Raw genomic sequence first — 20,010 nt, 5'->3', positions numbered from 1 at the left:
ATAGTCTAAAACAGTTTCAAATTGCTCAACTAGCACAATATGTCCACAGTCCAAGACAAGTGCATATTTTTTCCCATGATAGGACCTAAAATGAATGACTAAGGGTATTGTCTCATTTTTATAGTGCCTGTCATTGCTAAGGGGAGTGACACCTCCATATGGAAATGAGAACATACTTTTTATGAACTTTAACAAAAGGTCGGTGTATAAATTTCTCCGTAGTCCATTAACAAATCCCAGAATTTTGCATTAATGTTCATCCTATTATGTGACTCTTAAGCAAGCACAGAAATTGCTATTAATATAAATTAAATTTGGACAAGGTCAAACCTTGCTAGTTTATATTTAGCTAAATAACACTTGTTACATAGTGATGGAACAACATACTTTAAGACTGTATATAATGTAGGAATGCGGGTCTCTTCTGCTGTGTCAACTTAGGCTCAACAGTTAAAACTCTGCACTCATATTCAGGATAATTATGGCTGAACCTTACAAGGCGGTGGAAGGGGGGGGTGGCACAGTTAGCTGTAGTCAGGATATAAAGTAAGTCTGTTGGTGCAGGGAAGTAAGGAACTAGCACAGTGAAAGTCCAGGACGGCCCTAGAAAAACCAAGCTCAGGGAGGAAATTTAGGTTGATGTTTATCTCGGTTTACTCTTTCTAAGTTACGAATAAAGCCAAACCACAGGAAAGGGTTTGAACACTAACTCAGCATTCGCGTTCTCTGTTCAATATAAAATGGGGATTCAGCCCAAGCACTCCATTACGTAGTTCATACTGGTGGCTTAAATTCATGGTTTGTAAACACTAGGCTATTCTCCTAACCACCCCTTTCCATTCTACTTGTTTCACAACCTGACAACCCACTAGGACAATTTAATTTTTTTGTTTGTTTGTTTGTTTGTTTGTCTGTTTTTGCCCCTACAGTGATCTTGATCTTAAAACTGGAATATGTTTTCCTGTGCACATGTTTTATATTATTACACAAATGTTGGAGGACAAATAGCAGATTAATTGTGGGCCCTAATGCTGTGTCTGTTAGTGCTAAGAAGTCATTCCAAATGTCCGAAAAAGGATTAATGCAGTATAACAAGTCTATTTAATTACTTAAAGACCAGTGATCCTCATATTACTATAAGCAGCTTTTCCTTTATTTGGAGTCTGTAAATAGAACAGAAATCATTATATGGTAACTATAAATCATGCCACAGAATATTCAGGTTATAACACACAGAGTTAAAAGAATGTGCAAGCAGCCATGGACGACCTTAAAAGAATTATAGCACTGCAACATGTGTGTACACTCATGTGCCAATGTATGATGATGTAAATACTTTAAAATACACATTTAGACACCAACATTTCTAATTACAGTAAAAGAAGGAAAACAATCCCTTTTGGACTAAGTAAAATGTAGTTTCTCCTCCTTTTTTGAAGATTTCAACTATAAGCTACTTCCAATAATTAATTTATATTCTTAACGTCTTCAAAATTTCTCCAAAATTTAATAAAAAAAGGAAGTCTACAAGTCACATAACATAAACCCTTTTAGATCATTACACTAGACAAAGAGAACTCACCTCTGAAGCCATATGTGGAATACCAAAACATGATATAGATTACTTTAAATTATGTGTCTGAATCTAGACAGTCTAATCAATTTTTCAATTCCACTTTCTGCACAGCTAGTTATTCTTTAACTAAGAGGCAAACAATAAGAATATCTTTATTGTTAACTCTTTGTTAGCAGCAAACTGAATGGAATCAGTATCTTCATATGTGTCACTATGAGAAGGAAAACAGTTGTTTTTCCTCTCCTTTTATTTTTCTGTTGTGCAAGCATAAGTTAACATCAAGTTACACATTCAGAAATAAGTAGGTTGTTTTTGACAATCTTATTAGCAAGGCTAAAATACTAATGTGGGGGAAGGAAATAGAAGACAATGATTTAAGGAGGGAAAGGTGAATGGCACAATGAATTCAAAAGAATTCAAGATACTAATTAAATGTTTTGGATAGCTTCAGTTTAACTAATTCAGACTTTGGAATAAATGATAGCCCTTTAAAAGAAACTGAAAGGAAAAATAATAAAGTATACTAAATCAGTTCCAATATTAAATAAACCTGAAGAATGAACAGCCCATCATGTGCCTTACAAACAATATCTATCCAAATCGTCAATAAGATTTAATAAGCTTTGCTCACAGTGTCCATACAAATACAACAACATACATTTTAATTGCTGTCAACAGTTTATTTCATCTTAGTTTCATTTTGTGATCAAGCATATTTACATGTAGGGTGCTTTACACCCATCCTCCCACAAAGTCTAAGTAAACTTTTAAGTTCATATCTATCTACTTACATGGCCCCCATCACCAAAGCAGCTAACAACCCCAATCACTTTTAAATGTATTTATCCTCACAACCTCCCTGTACTATCACAAATAGGGAACTGATGTACAGAGCCATTTAGGTAACTTGCCCAAGGTCACACAGAAAGTCCATAGGAGAGTAAGGAATGGAATCGACGTCTACAGAGGCTTAGGCTACCACCCTAACCACTAATTCATACTTCAGATTGTCATCATAATGACAACATATAAGAAACTACAGTCTAATCTGTATCACTAGATACATCCTACTTTGTATGGCAATTCCAGAAGAAAGACAGAAGGCAATGGATGTTGTCTAATTAAGCTACAACTTTATTCACTTTAAATACCTGGGAATGCCCATCAATAAATTGTACAGTGTAGGTTATTGTTATTTCCTTGTTTCCTCCTATTGGAAGGACTGCCATCACACTTTCCAACCACCATCGCTGGGATCACACTGCCCTACCATAGTTTGAGTGTTAAGGGAACTATAAAAGGAGGGGGGTTGGCTCCCCAATAAACCAGGCATAAAGAGACCCATAACCCTTTCAAATTTCCTAAGGTATGCTTTTTTCTAAATCTCCTTCCACTCCATTGTGGAGTGGTTATCTGGTAACCATAACCTTTCTGTAATAAATACCTATGTTGGACACTACCACATTTTTTTAGTTACTAACTTGAAACATTTAAACCTAACTTTCCGGCTCACTTCGCTGGGTTTCTGATCTACACTGGAGAAAACAAAAAAACAAAACCCTATACTGCCTTGGCCACTCAGGCTATGTCTAGACTGCAGGCTTTTTTCGAAAGAGCCTCTTTCGAAAGAGAGCGTCTAGATTGCACGGAGAAATTTCGAAAAAGCGGCTTGCTTTTTCGAAAGAAAGCATCCAGTGAGTCTGGATGCTCTCTTTCGAAGACGGCCTCTTTACATTGAAGAACGCCTTCTTTCGAAAGAGGAGCTTTCGAAAGAAGGCGTTCTTCCTCACGAAATGAGGTTTACCGCCATCGAAAGAAAAGCCGCGTTCTTTCGAAATGATTTCGAAAGAACACGGCTTGAGTCTGGACGCAGGGGAAATTTTTTCGGGAAAAGGCTACTTTTCCCGAAAAAACCCCTGAGTGTGGACACGGCCTCAGTGAGGGAAAATTTTCTCTCAGTCCCCAAGGACATAGGCAACTATCATAAATGCCCAAAGTGGAGGGGTTGGAGATTGGGTGCTTCTAGCCAACCCCCAGCAAGAGAGGGCTTCTCTGGAAATGCTCAAGATATAAGCAGTGCCCCACCCTACCCCTCTTACTCCAGTCACTTCCATTTCCTCCCTGCTCCATCCAGAATCAAGACAGTAATTCACAGACATTTAAAAAGTTCAAGCACCGTACCCAAGGGCACCATTTCAACCACGTAGCGGGGGCAGCAGCTGTGCTCTCCGGTACACAGCTAGGTTTTCATCCCATCCCCCGGATTCTAATGGAGTGAGGGGAAAGTTCTTGCTTTCTGTGCATTCCCCTCACACCTGGCTGCTGAGCTCCTTTCACCAAAGCTAGCTGTGTCCTGGCGCTCACGGCTGCTACTCCCCTCCCCCATGCACTCGAAATGGTGCCTTGGACTGTACCATCAAAAGCTAGAATCTCAGAAATAAAAGTAAAACACTCTCTTCTGCCTACTTACTCTTAATAAGTTAGGTATTGCATCAACATAGTAGACAAAATCCTTCTCTACACACATCACAGCTATCCCTGGACACAAGCTAGCTAAACAGGAAGCTTTACAATAACGCTCATAGACTCATAGACTTTAGGGTCAGAAGGGACCATTATGATCATCTAGTCTGACCCCCTGCACAACGCAGGCCACAGAATCTCACCCACCCACTCCTAGAATAATCTTCTCACCTATATCTCAGATATTGAAGTCCTCAAACGACGGTTTAAAGACCCCAAGATGCAGAGAATCCTCCAGCAAGTGATCCGTGCCCCATGCTACAGAGGAAGGTGAAAAACCTCCAGGGCCTCAGCCAATCTACCTTGGAGGAAAATTCCTTCCCGACCCCAAATATGGCGATCAGCTGAACCCTAGGCATGTAGGCAAGACTCACCAACCAGACACCCAGAAAAAAGTTCTCTATCATCCCACCATTGGCCTATTTACCACTGATAGTGAGAAGTCAATTAATTGCCAAGATCATGTTATCTCATCAAACCATCCCCTTCACAAGCCCATCTAGCTTAATCTTGAAACCAGATAGGTCTTTTGCCCCCACTATTTCCCTTGGAAGGCTGTTCCAGAACTTCACTCCTCTGATGGTTAGAAACCTTCGCCTAATTTCGAGTCTAAACTTCCTAATAGCCAGCTTATATCCATTTGTTCTTGTGTCCACATTACTATTGAGCTTAAATAATTCCTCTCCCTCCCTGGCATTTATCCCTCTAATATATTTAAAGAGAGCAATCATATCTCCCCTCAGCCTTCTCTTGGTTAAGGTAAACAAGCCAAGTTCCTTGAGTCTCCTTTCATAAGACAGGTTTTCCATTCCTCGGATCATCCCAGTGGCCCTTCTTTGTACCTGTTCCAGTTTGAATTCATCCTTCTTAAACATGGGAGACCAGAACTGCACACAGTATTCCAAATGAGGTCTCACCAATGCCTTATATAACAGCACTAACACCTCCTTATGTCTACTGTAAATGCCACGCCTACTGCATCCCAAAACCATATTAGCCTTTTTCACAGCCATGTCATATTGGCGGCTCGTAGTCATCCTATGATCAACCAGGACTCCGAGGTCCTTCTCCTCTTCTGTTACTTCCAATTGATGTGTCCCCAGCTTATAACTAAAATTCTTGTTATTAATCCCTAAATGCATAACCTTACACTTCTCACTATTAAATTTCATCCTTTTACTATTACTCCAATTTACAAGATCATCCAGATCTTCCTGTATGATATCCCGATCCTTTTCTGAATTGGCAATACCTCCCAACTTTATGTTATCCGCAAACTTTATTAGCACACGCCCACTTTTACTGCCGAGATCAGTAATAAAAATAATAAACAACAATGGTCCCAGAACTGATCCCTGAGGAACTCTGCTAGTAACCTCTCTCCAGCCTGACAGTTCACCTTTCAGTATGACTCGCTGTAGTCTCCCCTTTAGCCAGTTCCTTATCCACCTCTCAATTTTCATATTGAGCCCCATCTTTTCCAATTTAACCAATAATTTCCCATGTGGTACTGTATCAAATGCCTTACTGAAATCGAGGTAGATTAGATCCACTGCATTTCCTTTATCTAAAAAATCTGTTACTTTCTCAAAGAAGGAGATAAGGTTGGTTTGGAATGATCTACCTTTTGTAAAACCATGTTGTAATTTGCCCCAACTGCCATTAACCTCAATGTCCCTAACTACTTTCTCCTTCAAAAATTTTTCCAAGACCTTGCATACTATAGATGTCAAACTAACAGGCCTGTAGTTACCCGGGTCACTTTTTTTCCCTTTCTTAAAAATAGGAACGATATTAGCAATTCTCCAGTCAAATGGTACAAACCCTGAGTTTAGAGATTCATTACAAAATTTTGCTAATGGACTTGCAATTTCATGTGCCAGTTCCTTTACTATTCTTGGATGAAGATTATCTGGGCCCCCTGATTTACTCCCATTAAGATGTTTGAGTTTGGCTTCTATCTCAGATTTGGTAATATCTACCTCCATATCCTTATTCCCATTTGTTATGTTGCCATTATCCCTAAGCTCTTCATTAGCCTCATTAAAGACTGAAGCAAAGTATTAGTTACTCTCATATTAGTTACTTAGCCACTTATGACACTAATATGATTTGTTCCTTTAACTTTAAGCAAGTATTTTAAAAAATGGAAGTATCACAGAGCGCTGGAACAAAATTGCATAGTGGAGGTACTAAAAGCCATTAAACCTATCTGTAAATCCTGTATATTATGGAAACTACTTCAAGCCAGAGGTGCAGTGGCAGCACCCCTGGTTTTCAGCACATACAAAGTAACAAGTCCATGTATGAGAGACAAGGTGGGTGAGATAGTATATTTTATTGCCAGGGTTTTCAAAATTGGGTCGCAGGCCTGCCTGGGTAAGCTGATGGCAGGCATGGACCGCTTTGTTTATCTAAGCGTCGATAGGCCAGACCCTTGCAGCTCCCATTGGTTGTGGTTCAACGTTTCCAGACAAGGAGAACTGTGGGAAGCAGCAGCACAGCCCATTGCTCCCCTAAGGTGAAAACGTCAAACCACAGCCAATGGGAGATGTGCGTCTCCGTGCCTATGGACACTTAGCAAAACAAAGCATCTGGCAGCCCACCAGCGGCTTATACAAGCAGGCCCGCAACCCAGGTTTGAAAGTCCCTATTTTATTGAACCAATTTCTGCTGGGGAGAGAGACAAGTGTTTGAGTTTGCATAGTTCTTCTCTCATCAACAGAAGTATATCCAATAATAAGTATTACCTCACTCACCTTGCCTCTCTAAAACCTTGAGACCAACACAGTTACAATGCTGCACACTTCAACACAAGTCCATGTCTGACATTTTCATCCTAGAGTACTATCAAGGACAAGCCCCGTTTCCAGCATATTTCATTCAAAGACTGTTTTTGACAGACACATAGGGTTCATCTACACTGGCCCCTTCAAAGTAGGAATAAGATCCTCCGGAAAAGGGCACTTTTTCCGGAGGATCGGGGCCAGTGTAGACGCTCTTTTCTGGCTTTTTTAAAAGCCGGAAAAAAGCGGCGGACATTTTTATTTAAATGCCGCGGGGGATATTTAAATCCCCCGCGCATTTCCCTACTACGACTCATGAAATTTACATGCCCCTTCCGGAAAAGGGGCCAGTGTAGACGTAGCCATAAGGTGGCTATTTTCTCTAGAAAGAGAGAATGATTCTACGCACACTAAAAGAAATGGAATATTTACGCAGCAAAACAGAATGCAGTGTCCCACTCACTTGTTATCCCTCTGCCAACTTTTCCACCAAGGAGGGCTGCCAATTTGTCCCCATCAGTGTCAGCAAACAAAAGATAACTAGCACAGCCAAACCATATCAAACAGAAGACACTGCAACTCCAGAGGGATGCCTTGAAATCCACTGGGGTGTAAAGTCAGGGCTGAAGCCTTCTTGTCAGCTATTACCACAAAAGAATCAGAGGAAACAGTGGCACGTCAAACAATAGAAAGGTCAAGCAGTTCGTAGCCACTTCATGACCCAGACAAGTCAAGGTCAAGAGATTCAGGTAGCAACTTGGCCTAGGCATAAGTTACAGCACAAATGACTTGTTTTAACAAATCAGCTTTGGTCAATTAAACCTAACAAGACATGTTGCATCACGTAGCAGGGTTCCTGACACTAAGGCCAGGAGCTGAGGCTGGCCTCATAAAACAAGGCTTTTAACATGGCATAACAAATTTAAGGTAATCCATCCAGAAACTGCAGATGTCAGAATAATAAAATATATGTCGTTCTGACTCTAAGACATTTCCACACTTTTAATTCAGAGACACCAGGGAATAATTGTCCCTTCAATACATCTGCAACCTTTTCACTGGCATTAATGTATAGTTATACACATACATGAAGTGAAGAACTGGCCCTTCTATAAAAAAATGCTGCTTAGCTAAGTATGATGCATTTCTAGATTTGAATGCAAGCTTTTTTGCTATAATTTAAGCCTGAAGTCAAGCTAAAAATTTATTTTTGATAAATGTGGTTTGCAAAAATCAAGATTTCTATTTTCATTTAAAATACATTTTGTCTCTGAATATTCATAAAACTTTTAAATTACAGAATTTGAAACTTCTATATTAGATCGAATGCACATTTTATTTGGTTTTATTTTGAAGAAAATATATATAAGAATAGTTAATGTTCTCTTAAGTGAATTATGTTAGAGAGAGTTTTGGGAGTACACTAAAAAATGTCTGACTAAAAATAAATCACATATCCTGCATTCGCAATAAATAAACAGTTGATACTTCTCTCTCATTTATTTAAATTCATGCCATGTGAGACTGAAGAGTAAAACAACTAATGTTAATAATATAATAAGGTTGAAAAGTTGTGTGTACAATCAGGATATTCAGAAATTAAAATGAAAAATTCTACACTCTTGCACAGGAGCAAATAAAATGGAAAATACTTCATATGTATGATGTGCCTGAGTTAAGAGTGTATTAGAAACTTTAACTTTCTGAATTTCCTAAGTTGTGTGCTTGATTTTTCAACGATGCTGTATTTCAGTTAGGGTTATCTCTGTTTATTGTTATTGAGAGTTAAAATAATTAAAACACCCTTAGATTGCACAGGTACCATCAGTATCCTTATATTGTAAAGGACACCGAGAGCTACAAAGTTGCCCTTATGCTTTAGTTTTAAAGACACATTTACAATAAAAACACTTAAGGCAGCTCAGGACTAATGGAAGCTTTAATCAAAAGGTGGAGCTGCCTTTATATACGTTCTTGTGGGAATGCTACCTAAGGCCCTGAGAAGTTATGGTTGCCTAAAGTTAAATGATTCAGTGTGTACCCAATATTGGAAGGTGGGGGAGAGAATGGAACACACAAGAAACTAAGGGCTTGTCTACACTACAGAGAAGATTGAAGCTGCCACAGTCAATCTTCCGAGGTTCGAATTCGCAGGTCTAGTGAAGACATGCTAATTCGAACTGAGAGGGTGCTCCCATTGGCACCGGTATTCCTGCTTCTAAAAGGAGTAAGGGAAGTGAACTCCCATTGACCTCCCACTGTGTGGACAGTGCCAAAATGGATTTAAGATACTTCGACTCCAGCTACGTAATTAACGTAGCTGGAGTTGCACATCTTAATACAAACTTATCCTCAAGTGTAGACCTAGCTTAAAAGAAAATGTTCTAATGCTCATGTAAAAAAAATGCTGATTTAAAAATGTTTGTAACACTAAAACTAATGAACAAGATTTGGAGTATTAGTCCTTCCTCAATTAGGACAAAAAAAAATCAAGTAAAATTTACAGTTTCTAACTTTTAGTCATTTCTGAATAACTCTAAAGCAAAAGCTTCATTTGAATCATTTTCTTTTTGCACAACACACAAAATTCAAGAAATGGTCAAAACAGTTCAGCTCAAACTTTTAAAGAAAAAATATCACATTTGTGCATAATTCAAGCTTGGAAACGTTCAGCTCAAAATTAATTTGTTTGAAAATGTTGTGAATAAAAAGGTGAGGCAAGGAAAAAGAGACGATACTGCAAGATCTCAACTCAGTTCTATTCAGTGCTCTCTATTCACAAACAACATAATATACATACATACAAATCAACACCGTTTTCCCTTTCACCAAGATAATTACTATAGGATTTTTTTCTAATTTATTAGCCGTTGAGCAACTAAATCTCCAATTCAAATCTAGGAATGCTTCACCTCTATTTACCAGTTTATTAACAAATATTTCTATAACTTCTACTGGTATTAAAAAAAGAGTAGAACCATAAAACCTCCATATAAAAAGTGGCATCTTGTTACTGTCAAACTAACACTGGCTAATCAGATGGGCTTTTTTTTTTTTTTTTTAGCCTTTTTCACATTCACTTAGCATCTGAAAAGTATTTCCAGAGTTAAGTGATTTCTTCTCCATCCCAAAATATAAGTAATAAACCTTTTCCGTTAAACTAGCAGTAGAACTTTTTTAAAGTTCATCACCCAAATGATTACTGTAAAGAAACATGCTTTAGAAAGCCTCTTGAATTGTTATGCTTTTAATTGTGGAATACTGCTATAATAACCGATAGTATAACTGCTAGTCCTTGAGAGTTCCACAGTTACTTCTCTGACACCGAGAGTGACCAGGTTAAAAAATGTTGGACATCTTTGCTTGGAAAAACCAGGTGAATTGCTCAGTCACCCTCCTATGTAAGCATCTATAAAGTGTGCCAATTGACAATGCTTCTGTTATAAGAATCTTCAAAAAATATATATAAAGTGTAATGGTATTCGTGTTTAATTAAGATTTAACAGAGGCTTTACTATAACTATAGACACCCTCAACATATTGGAAAATGAAAATATATAAAAAAAATTCTTTGTATGTTATTTTAAGCATTTCCCTTACAAATGAATAACATACTTTACATTTTAAATAGAAGCCTTTTTGTTCACAAATGAGTATTTTTTTGTTTGACCCTACCATGAGGCAATAATCTAGTGTTTACTTTCTGGCCTGTTGCCATTGAAATTACTGTGATGTCAGAAATTACAGATTATGCACTACATTTTCAAATGATGCTGCCGGATTTAAACACAAGACTCCCTTTGACTAAACAGGAACTATGTTGATTAATCCTGAAGAAATGACTTTACTACTGTATCAGGTTAGAAGATTACGAGGAACTGAAGACTTCTTGAAATATCTCTCTTTCATACATGCCAGGAATATTATAATTAAATATTTCAAAGTTCCTCCTTCTCTCTAACCAACCTATCCCACCACTAAGAGTCCCGCTTTGATGAGAAACTAACAAAGTTACTATTCGTTTTGAATTTTAGTTCTATCTTCCAAAATGTCATTAGACACACAGGGCAGAAAAATCAGAAACAGTGTGTGCTGTCTCTTCAAATATTTTAATTCCCTATGTTTTCAGGCAGAAAACATTTGCAAGAACTATTTAGAAAACATTACTATATCCATTAACCATGATGTTTTAAAAATGAATGTCATACCTGTTCTTTTTAGTAAAGATGAGGTATCATATGTATTTTCATAATTTCAATTAAACTGGAATTGATCAAAGCAAACTGATATTTAAGAAAATATTGTAACAATCTGCTAGCTAAAGATAAATCACAATTTTAAAATCAGAACTGATAAAGTATGACACTTGTTCGTATGTTCCCTAGTGGCTTTCTGTTCCAAAAGAAAGATTGTTATTAAACCCATATAATATCAGTATTTAGATGCCAAGCTTCCACATTGACACCTGGGCTATGATAGTTAAACCTGGACCTGCCTTATGAAATTATCTAACATAATTGGAGTTCCACACCATGACTAGGACTAATCCGTGTAAACTAGTGGTTAGAGAGATGTTAGTTGGAACTGTTTGGTGCTGTTTCCAGATCATCCACTGATTTACAGTATGGACTTGGTAATGCACTTAACCACTGTAACCTTGGTGTTCTCTTCTGCAAAATGGTTGTAATATTTAACTTTATCTCCATATTATATTTTCACTAATGGGCCAATACTGTGAGGAAATAGGAGTTGAGACAAGTAGTAATTCAGTGAACTGATCCTTCTGGGCCCATTTTTGCATTTGTTGAACACACAGGCATTGAAGTGCACAAGAAGTACAAACCCTGATCCTAAATATATGAGGATGATGTAAAACTCGGGGCACCTGCCCATGCCAGAATTACATGAAATACATCAAACAGATTATGCAGCAGTATATTATTGTATATAGTTTTCAGCTGAAAAAAATATCTTCAAACTCCATTCCTAAACTGAATTAATCATCTTAAATAATGTCATGTACTTTTTAAACACTTAAAAATTGCTATTTTGATATTCCTATGATCTTTTTTAGTAATATTAATTAGAAATGTTAATAAATTATGGTTAGTTCTGAGATGGCAGTTCCCTAAAACACAAAACTTTAAGAGACTGAACTATTACACTACTATTATTTAACTAGTTAATCCTTAAAATTTAGAAGTTAGACTTTTTTTAATTATTAAACAATTTGTAAAAGACATTACAGCCGCTCCCCAAATTGTGAATGGTCAAGTTATGAACGTTCGCATTTACAACCAAAGCTCCCATGGAACAGTCATAAAGGCAGTCCCTGAGTTACGAACGTGACCTGCGCTTACGAACAGCACGGTCGCGTGTAACTCAATGGGGTCTGAGTTACGAACAGCTCAAGTTACGGCCAAGTGTTTGGTCCGTAACTCGGAGAGAGGCTGTACACTTTTCATAGGAAAACAATGTTGAGGGATTACTATGATACTCTATATGAAAAGAGTGATGTGACAATTTAAAAAAAAGTAACCATTACTGCCAATATTAAAAAGGCTAAATACCATATGAAATCAATGCAGTTCAGATACATGGACTTCTGTTTTCCTCTTTAGATTATCTGAAAATGTGCTCACTATAATAGGACAAAGTACAGTCCAAAAATCAGTAAGCCTGAGTTAGTTTAAACTGCAGACTGTTGAAGTCATGTGGTTTGTACAAAGTGCCAGCTACACAAGATCTGCTATCTCTTAAAATCTGTAAACTTCCTAGTGGTGCAATAAATACATTTTTCCACACATACAGCTCTCCCCTACTCTTGAGAAAGCTCAGCTTATACCCTCGCTTCCCTCTTTATCCCCCCTCCCCCTGCTCCTTTCCCCCAAACAGACAGGACACAGTCTGGCGATTCAGGGACTCACGTAGGCCAGACTTCCTTCTGTGCAGCCCTTTGGGTAGAACTGCTAATCCTTCTTATTAATTAAAGAGATAATGTTGGTTAACCATAAAGCAATCTTAATGCTAACTAGCTAAGAAACTTCAACAGAAATCATTTAGCCTTTTTGTTGATTGCTAATAACAGAATTGTGCAGCTGGAATTCTAACATCTTGATGCTTTAAGAACTTAGAAATTTAGCAGTGTCTGAACTATATGAGACTGAAAAGAACGCTATCTTTTTGCTGCACTCAGACAAAGTTTAAAGCACCTTCCCTCAAGACCTGAATTAAATTAGCACCTGGGGTGAAAGTTCTCCAATTACACCACTCTTACACCATGAAAAAGGGAAGAGTGTAAGTATAGGGTAACACAACTGGTATGAGAAATATACTGAGCTAGGAACATGCACACAAAGAACACTTCAAAATGCTTAATGCATTTACTAATATTTTACTCTTTCAGACTTTCAAAACATTTCTCAAGGCACGCTATGCTTCATTCAGTGTGCGATAAAATTTAAACTGTATATTAGGTATTCTATTTATTTTGAAAAAAAATAAAGATTACATGCAGCTTAAGAATTCTGCAGATGAGAAATATCACTCTAGATATGATTTAGAAAAACAGCAATGCAGAGTTTAAAATCAGCTGCTGTAGGATTAAGTAAAACATCTATAAGAGAAAGGATTTATATTATCTGAGGTTCTACTGCAGCAAACAAGTACAGCAGCTTTCATTCAGTGATTGTCAAAAACTTTCCAATGTGCCCACTGCAATGCGGATGCCAACCAACGAATCAAAGGCATTCAGCAACTAGACAAAGAGGGTCTGATGCCAACCTCGGTGCCACTGGCAACCATTATTGGCATCGAGCACATTGTCTGCCTTCCCCCTCCTCCTCCTGGCACTTGACAAACAAAATGGCGGTTCTTCTAGCAACGGAACACAGCATAAGCGCTGCACTGATTGAATCAAATACCACCAAATGATTTTACGGACGGAGATGTAGTTCATACTAAACGATACACGCTGTCTATCGGATAACAAAAAAACCACCTAGATTTGTCAACAGAAGATGTAATTGTGACATTTGCTGATTTAATTTTTTTTTTTAACTTAGAAAAAACAGACAGCTATATCTAACTGGGAGAACATCACAGAAATGTTTTTAAAGGGATTGTTTAGATGCTGAGCATTCTAATGACTTAGGCACATGGTACAATGTAAACTTTAGTATCTTCCCCAAACCACTAAAAGCAGCAATGTCATGTCAAACCCCTTCTAATATTTTTTTAAACATTCTGCACCAGAAGAGGCTGTTGTTAAGAGATAGGGGAAGAAAACAGCTGAATCGTGATACAGGAGTGAAAAGGAGAACCAGATGAAGTTGGTCAATGACAAAACTTGATAGACTGGATCTTTATTTCTTCCTTCAAAAGAAACATGGAATACAAGAAATAGAACCCCTTCTATAAAGAACCAAAAGGATATTGACATTTCCAGATCTGGAAATGGTCAATATATTGTAACATTACTCCACACTGCAATGCGGATGCCAACCAACAAATCACAGGCATCCTAGGCTAAACAAAGAAGGTCTGATGCCAATCCTGGTGCCACTGGCAACCATCATTGGCACTTCTAACTATTCTTCCTCATGTTTTCTATCAGTCATTTAAAATAAACCCTGTATTTTGGCCCTTCATTTGTTTCACTTATTTTTTCATATTTCTGTCATCATTAAATAGTTTTTCATATATATCAAAAGAGAAATAGTTAAGTGGTAGATACAGCAGTTTCATTGAGTTCATGCTCATCTTTTACAAAACCTGAAATCCTTAATCAATTACTCTGCAAAACGCCATAACTGAACTGCTCTCGATAAAGAACAAAGATTAAAAGCTTAACAAAAAAAAAATACAACGTTAACTTAACGTGATTTCTTCAAGTAGAAGGCCATCACATGGTAACAAGAGATTTACTGAAATGCAGTGAAATACAAATTAGATACACAATTTACAATAAACAAAAGGTCTTCCAAAGGTGATTTGAAACAAATAAGTTAGTCTACTTTATCTTTCAGTAGTTTCTCAGTAGCTCGTCATATTTCTGGAAATATGAATGGTACCATAACGGTACTATACGGTTATCTTATTTGCAGCTAATCTGACACTATTTTTTTCAATACACCAATATAAAGCAGTAATTCCCCCCATCCTGATTTCCCATTTCAAAGTTAAAGCTTTCCACCAACTTAAAAATTGAGAATATTTAAGAAATTATACCGATCCTAGTTTCCTTGGTTCCAGATTTGCTTGAACCATTTTGTTTCTCAATGTAGTCTTGACTTTCAGAAAGATATATTTTCCAGATAGCTAAGATGTGATAATATTAAGCAGGCTATGTCTTACTAGATGTATTTCCATAAAGCCACTTTATTTTCCGCACTGGAGCAATTTAGAATTATAATATATAATTAAGATGCTTTGTTTGAAGCTACCACAGACAATAAGTACTTTTCTTTTTTGTTTTCCTGGATCAGGTGTGCCAGAATTGCAGCCTTATATGCCATATACTGCTATGAAAACATAAGCTAATAAAAACAAGCAGAACCAAATACTGAATTATATTTTTTCATTATGAATAATCCTGCAAGACTCTCTCTGTATTTAATTTGCTTTACTTAAGTTTTATAATCATAACACACAATTTGGAGAATCAAATAGGAATTCTAGACTAGACGTTCAAAAAACTTGTTTTGTGTGTTCTTCTACAGAATGAATACATTCAAAGAGTATGTAAAATATAAAGTTAAATGAAGGTTGGTGCCATTTTACTTTTTTTTTCTGTTACTAATAAAATCCATTGTGTTAATTTCTCAGTTAAATCCTCTAGTTATATACAAGGCATTGGATAACTGTCTGCCATCTGCCTTTCTTCGGGCGGGCCATTTTTGCCCACCACCAGGCCAAGTCTTGAAATGGCCCACCATCTGTGGTAATTCAAACTTAACCCATTTTGGATTTACAGCGGGAAAAAAATGATTTACTAATGTGGATAATTAGTAATAGAAAGACTTCTAGAAGATGATAAAATTACAAGAGAATTTTAAAAAAATGTAAGAAAGAGCATGCATTTTATGGTTTCAGAAATAAGAAAACATGTATCTACTTAGGTGCATTTATGATTCAGAAGACCTGCAAATAAATACTACTATCAATTAATTATATACCTAAAGTTTGATTAGCAAAATACATTTTCTGAGTCATTTGTGGAGTATTATGAACAGCTGGTTTCCTTTTAGTCCTATACCCTTAAGTTTAACTGCCTCTTTATTCTAAGTATATCTGGAATTTTCTGTATTTAAACAATTTTGTATACAAAATTATGTACACCAGAGCTCTATGAAAATATTATTTGATGGAAACATTTGAGAAAATCTACATCATGCATATTTGAAAAGTAAAATTAATATCAATACTTTGAAGTAGTCTATATGAAGATTATTAAAATATGAATAAAATGCAAACACTGCATGCTATAATTTTGAATATATAGCAACAATATTTACAGGAGCTGTGTCAGTGTCTCTTTGCTAAATCCTTTTTAATGTTTTATTTTTTCAATAGTTGAAAAAGTTTATAGTTGCTCTCTGGAGCAATAATAGATGGATCATCATAAGCACAAGTCATTGAATATAAGTAATTACAAGAAAATGTAGATATTTATATTTTGTATGTTTCTATGCAAGTACAGACATATGCATATGCCATTAATCATGTTGGAAACATCTATAAAATACTATTCGTTTCTGGAGTACTAACTGAAAAAAAAATCCCACCTAGGGTCAGTTTTTGACAAAAATAATTTCTCACTAGCTTCAAAGGACAAATGTTACTTGTTCCTTTTGCAAGAAAAACCAGCACTTATGTCATATGCAGGTGTCATACATGTATGTGTGTTGGAGTGAACATGTATCTGTGTATACATATACATGCCGATTTACTATGCATACCGAAGTTTTGTATATATACCACAGAAGTGTGTGTCATTGGAAGTCTTCCCTTAAAAAATCAGCTTGGAATCAGTGTTTGACATACTAAAATAGAAACACAACAATCTGCTTCCTACCTTGCTCCTGCACGTAGTATGCCAAAAACAAATCAAGCTCCTTGACTGATACTGTTATGTGATGTGGTTGGACGCAAAGTGCTGGATTTGTGCAATGTGGGGATTTCATGAGTCGCTCTCCATCCGTACTTTCCAAGGGGATGCCTTTGAACAGGATCACCATGACTAGATCCAGACGCCAGACTTTGTCAGCCTGTCGCAGGCAATCGATTCTCCTAATCTTACCCTTCTGGTCAGGATTGGACAATACACAGCATGGGTGCTTCTTCCCAGTAACAGTGAGCACAAAATCCTCCCGGTACTCTTGGCGGATATCTTTGCGGAGTTTGGCGAGGAGCCTGGATGCCCACTTCTGTTTAATTTCAGGCTTTTCACTAAGTAGCTCATCCTTGACTGCTCTTTCCTCATCCTTTGACATTCGCTTCTCATGTTTTTTAAAGTACTTGCGTTTTCGAGCCTGAAGGTTGAACCAAGTATAGGCAATTGCACGGACATGTGGTAGAAGTGCCTCAATGAACGGGTGAAATTCATCCTGTTGAAAGAAGAGGTACAGGGGAGAAAGAAGAAGAAAACTCAAATCAGTTTTGTTCTCATAATGAAGGCAATAGTGAGATAAGTTTCTGAACATTCTGAAGTGAAAACCAAAATGAAGCAAATATAGACTTAACATTTACAACAATTTCTGCACAACATCCCTTTATGCAATTACTATAACTGTCAGACAAGAGACAGAAGTATACTGAGCATCACATTTTCCCCACATTTCATCCTCTGAAAGAAACACGTGAAGGCTTTATTTTGTATGCCCTTCAATTCACAATGCTATACAGAATACGTCATTTAAAAGAGATGCCATCAATATGTTTTGTTCCTAACATTTAAATATTTGACTGATCGGCTGATGTCAAGCAGTACCATTTTATAAAGAGGACACAATACGATATTAAAAAATCTGAGCAGAAATGTTCAGAATGCAGGAGCGAATGCCACAGTTCATTTCTCTTCTCTGTGGCACAGAAACACAAAGCATATACATGCTCAGTGTAATGCCACACAGTTCCCGCTTTTGGAGCATGCTCTCAGCAAGAGACTGCTGGTGGCACAAAGAGCATGCGCCATTAAACTTGATCCATTTTCTTATCAATCGTCCAACATTCCAACACTGAATCAGCACCATTCCAGTAGTGGTAACTAGAGAAACCAGTATAGGGTAAAGCAAGGTGGGAAAAAAATACAGCATATAAAAACTCCGAACAGAGGCTTCTGTACTTACAGCTCTGCATGTCTCCCCCCCATTTACCCTATCCCCAACGCACACACACACACGAACACTAAGTAAAATAAAAGTTTATGAAGTTGATCACAAAAATTACATTAACGTTCTTCCAGAACTCTATTTATCAGATATGAAGCCTCATGGAGTTAGTTAATGTGTTCACTAATCACGAGTGTGGCAATTATTCTAAACCCCTTAAAAATCAATCTGAGATGTACAATGAAAAATGGCAACTTGGCACAAACTTTGCATTCTTTGTGTTTCTGCATGCTGTGGCAGAGTGACATTAGGAGTATGCCATTGGTCAAACACTGCTTTTGTGAAAGCCATGCAATTTGTTTATATTTTTAAATATCCTTTCCTGTCATGTGCCTTTAGTTTCAGGTTCTTATCTTCTACCTAGTTGCAATATGTACTGCATTAAAGGGGGAAATCCTAAATATAACAAACTAGTACATAACACAACAATTCATTCATTCATTCATTCATTCATTCACTCATTCATTCATTCCGCCTGTTTTAAGTAGCATCCTACATACTTGTTCTTGCCCAAATAGGACTTTCTCCCAAAGTACAGTCTCTCTCTGTGAACAAGTAGGAATGTAATTAATCAACAAACTTTAAAAAGCCAAAACCCACTACCAAACATTTTTGGTTTTGAAGGGCGAGATTGTGTGAATGTCTATTTTTTATTTTGTATGGGTTTCTATTTTTAAGCATTATGGAATGGTTATGCACCATATTGAGTAATGTGATACAATAACCCCACAACTTAGCTTTGTTTATGTGATTATATACCAGAACAGACTATTTCTATCTATATAAACTAAAATATATAGATAGAAATTGAATGATTATATTTAATCAGTGAGGTGATTAACTCCATTAGGTAAAAATAATGAAAGTATAACTAATGGCTTAGGGTTCCGAATATTTTCTTGGCAACCTATCAGACTTCAGACTGAGATTTTAGCATTAAAAGCTTCAAATTTAAAAACAATTTCAGAGTATTCTGAATGTTAAAATCATGTCATATTTGATTTTATATCCCTACCTGTCCCCCTCAAAAAAAAAAAGTTATGAGCAAAGTTGCACATATGGCCAAACATAACCTTCACAAAAAAAATATAAACCAAAATTGAGCCTTAGGGGATGCAAATGGGTATATTATGGTATGAAACATAAAGGCAATGATTCAAATGTTCAGCAGTTTCCAGCAGAGATTTGAACATTTCTCACACTACACAGGCACACAAAACTAGGCCATGCAAAGAGTTAAACCACAATCTGTTCTTTGTGTGGGAAGGCAGTTCTGCACTGAGCAACCACAGCCCACGATAAGACCTCCATATCTCCATACACTTTCTGATGCCATACTTTTTCCTCTTATTAGAGCTAGTACAGAAAGTTTTTTTTCCTCCTCAGAAAGTCATCTTAAAAGAAAGTCATTTATTAAAATTCTGAAAAAGTTATATTGTGAACATTTCTAATTCATTTTATTACACATTTTTAAACTTGTAACTTCTGGGAGGAGGAAGTTAAAGGGGGGTCCTTTGTCCCACAGCAATATTTCTATATTTAAAATAGGTTACAATGTTTATAATTTAAAATATGCAATAAAAGTGTATGGAAATATCCCATGATATCCAAATATTGTATATCGAGCAGTTCATGGAGGTTTCATTAAGGAAATAATGAACTTTTTTTACTTAACTTTACTTTTAGGTACTACATTGAATATTAACAACAATATACAATAGTACCCAAAATCCAC

General features: G+C 36.7%; 1 protein-coding gene across 12 annotated transcripts in view; it reads right to left on the bottom strand.

The window, feature by feature from the left end:
• NFIB (nuclear factor I B) overlaps positions 1 to 20,010 on the bottom strand; it is a 245,514-nt gene that overhangs the window by 213,857 nt on the left and 11,647 nt on the right. For 11 of the 12 annotated variants that reach the window (XM_075931560.2, XM_075931567.2, XM_075931559.2 and 8 more), the window contains exon 2: positions 16,961 to 17,492. In XM_075931560.2, coding sequence (XP_075787675.2) covers positions 16,961 to 17,492 — 532 coding nt within the window. Of the gene's footprint in view, positions 1 to 1,582; positions 1,607 to 16,960; positions 17,493 to 20,010 lie in introns of those variants that run through there. The other variant, XM_075931571.2, reaches the window with a different exon arrangement.

This window comes from Pelodiscus sinensis, chromosome 6, assembly GCF_052426305.1.
Source record: "Pelodiscus sinensis isolate ZL-2025 chromosome 6, ASM5242630v1, whole genome shotgun sequence".
NCBI lineage: Eukaryota > Metazoa > Chordata > Testudines > Trionychidae > Pelodiscus > Pelodiscus sinensis.
This window is presented reverse-complemented; position numbering and strand designations above follow the sequence as displayed.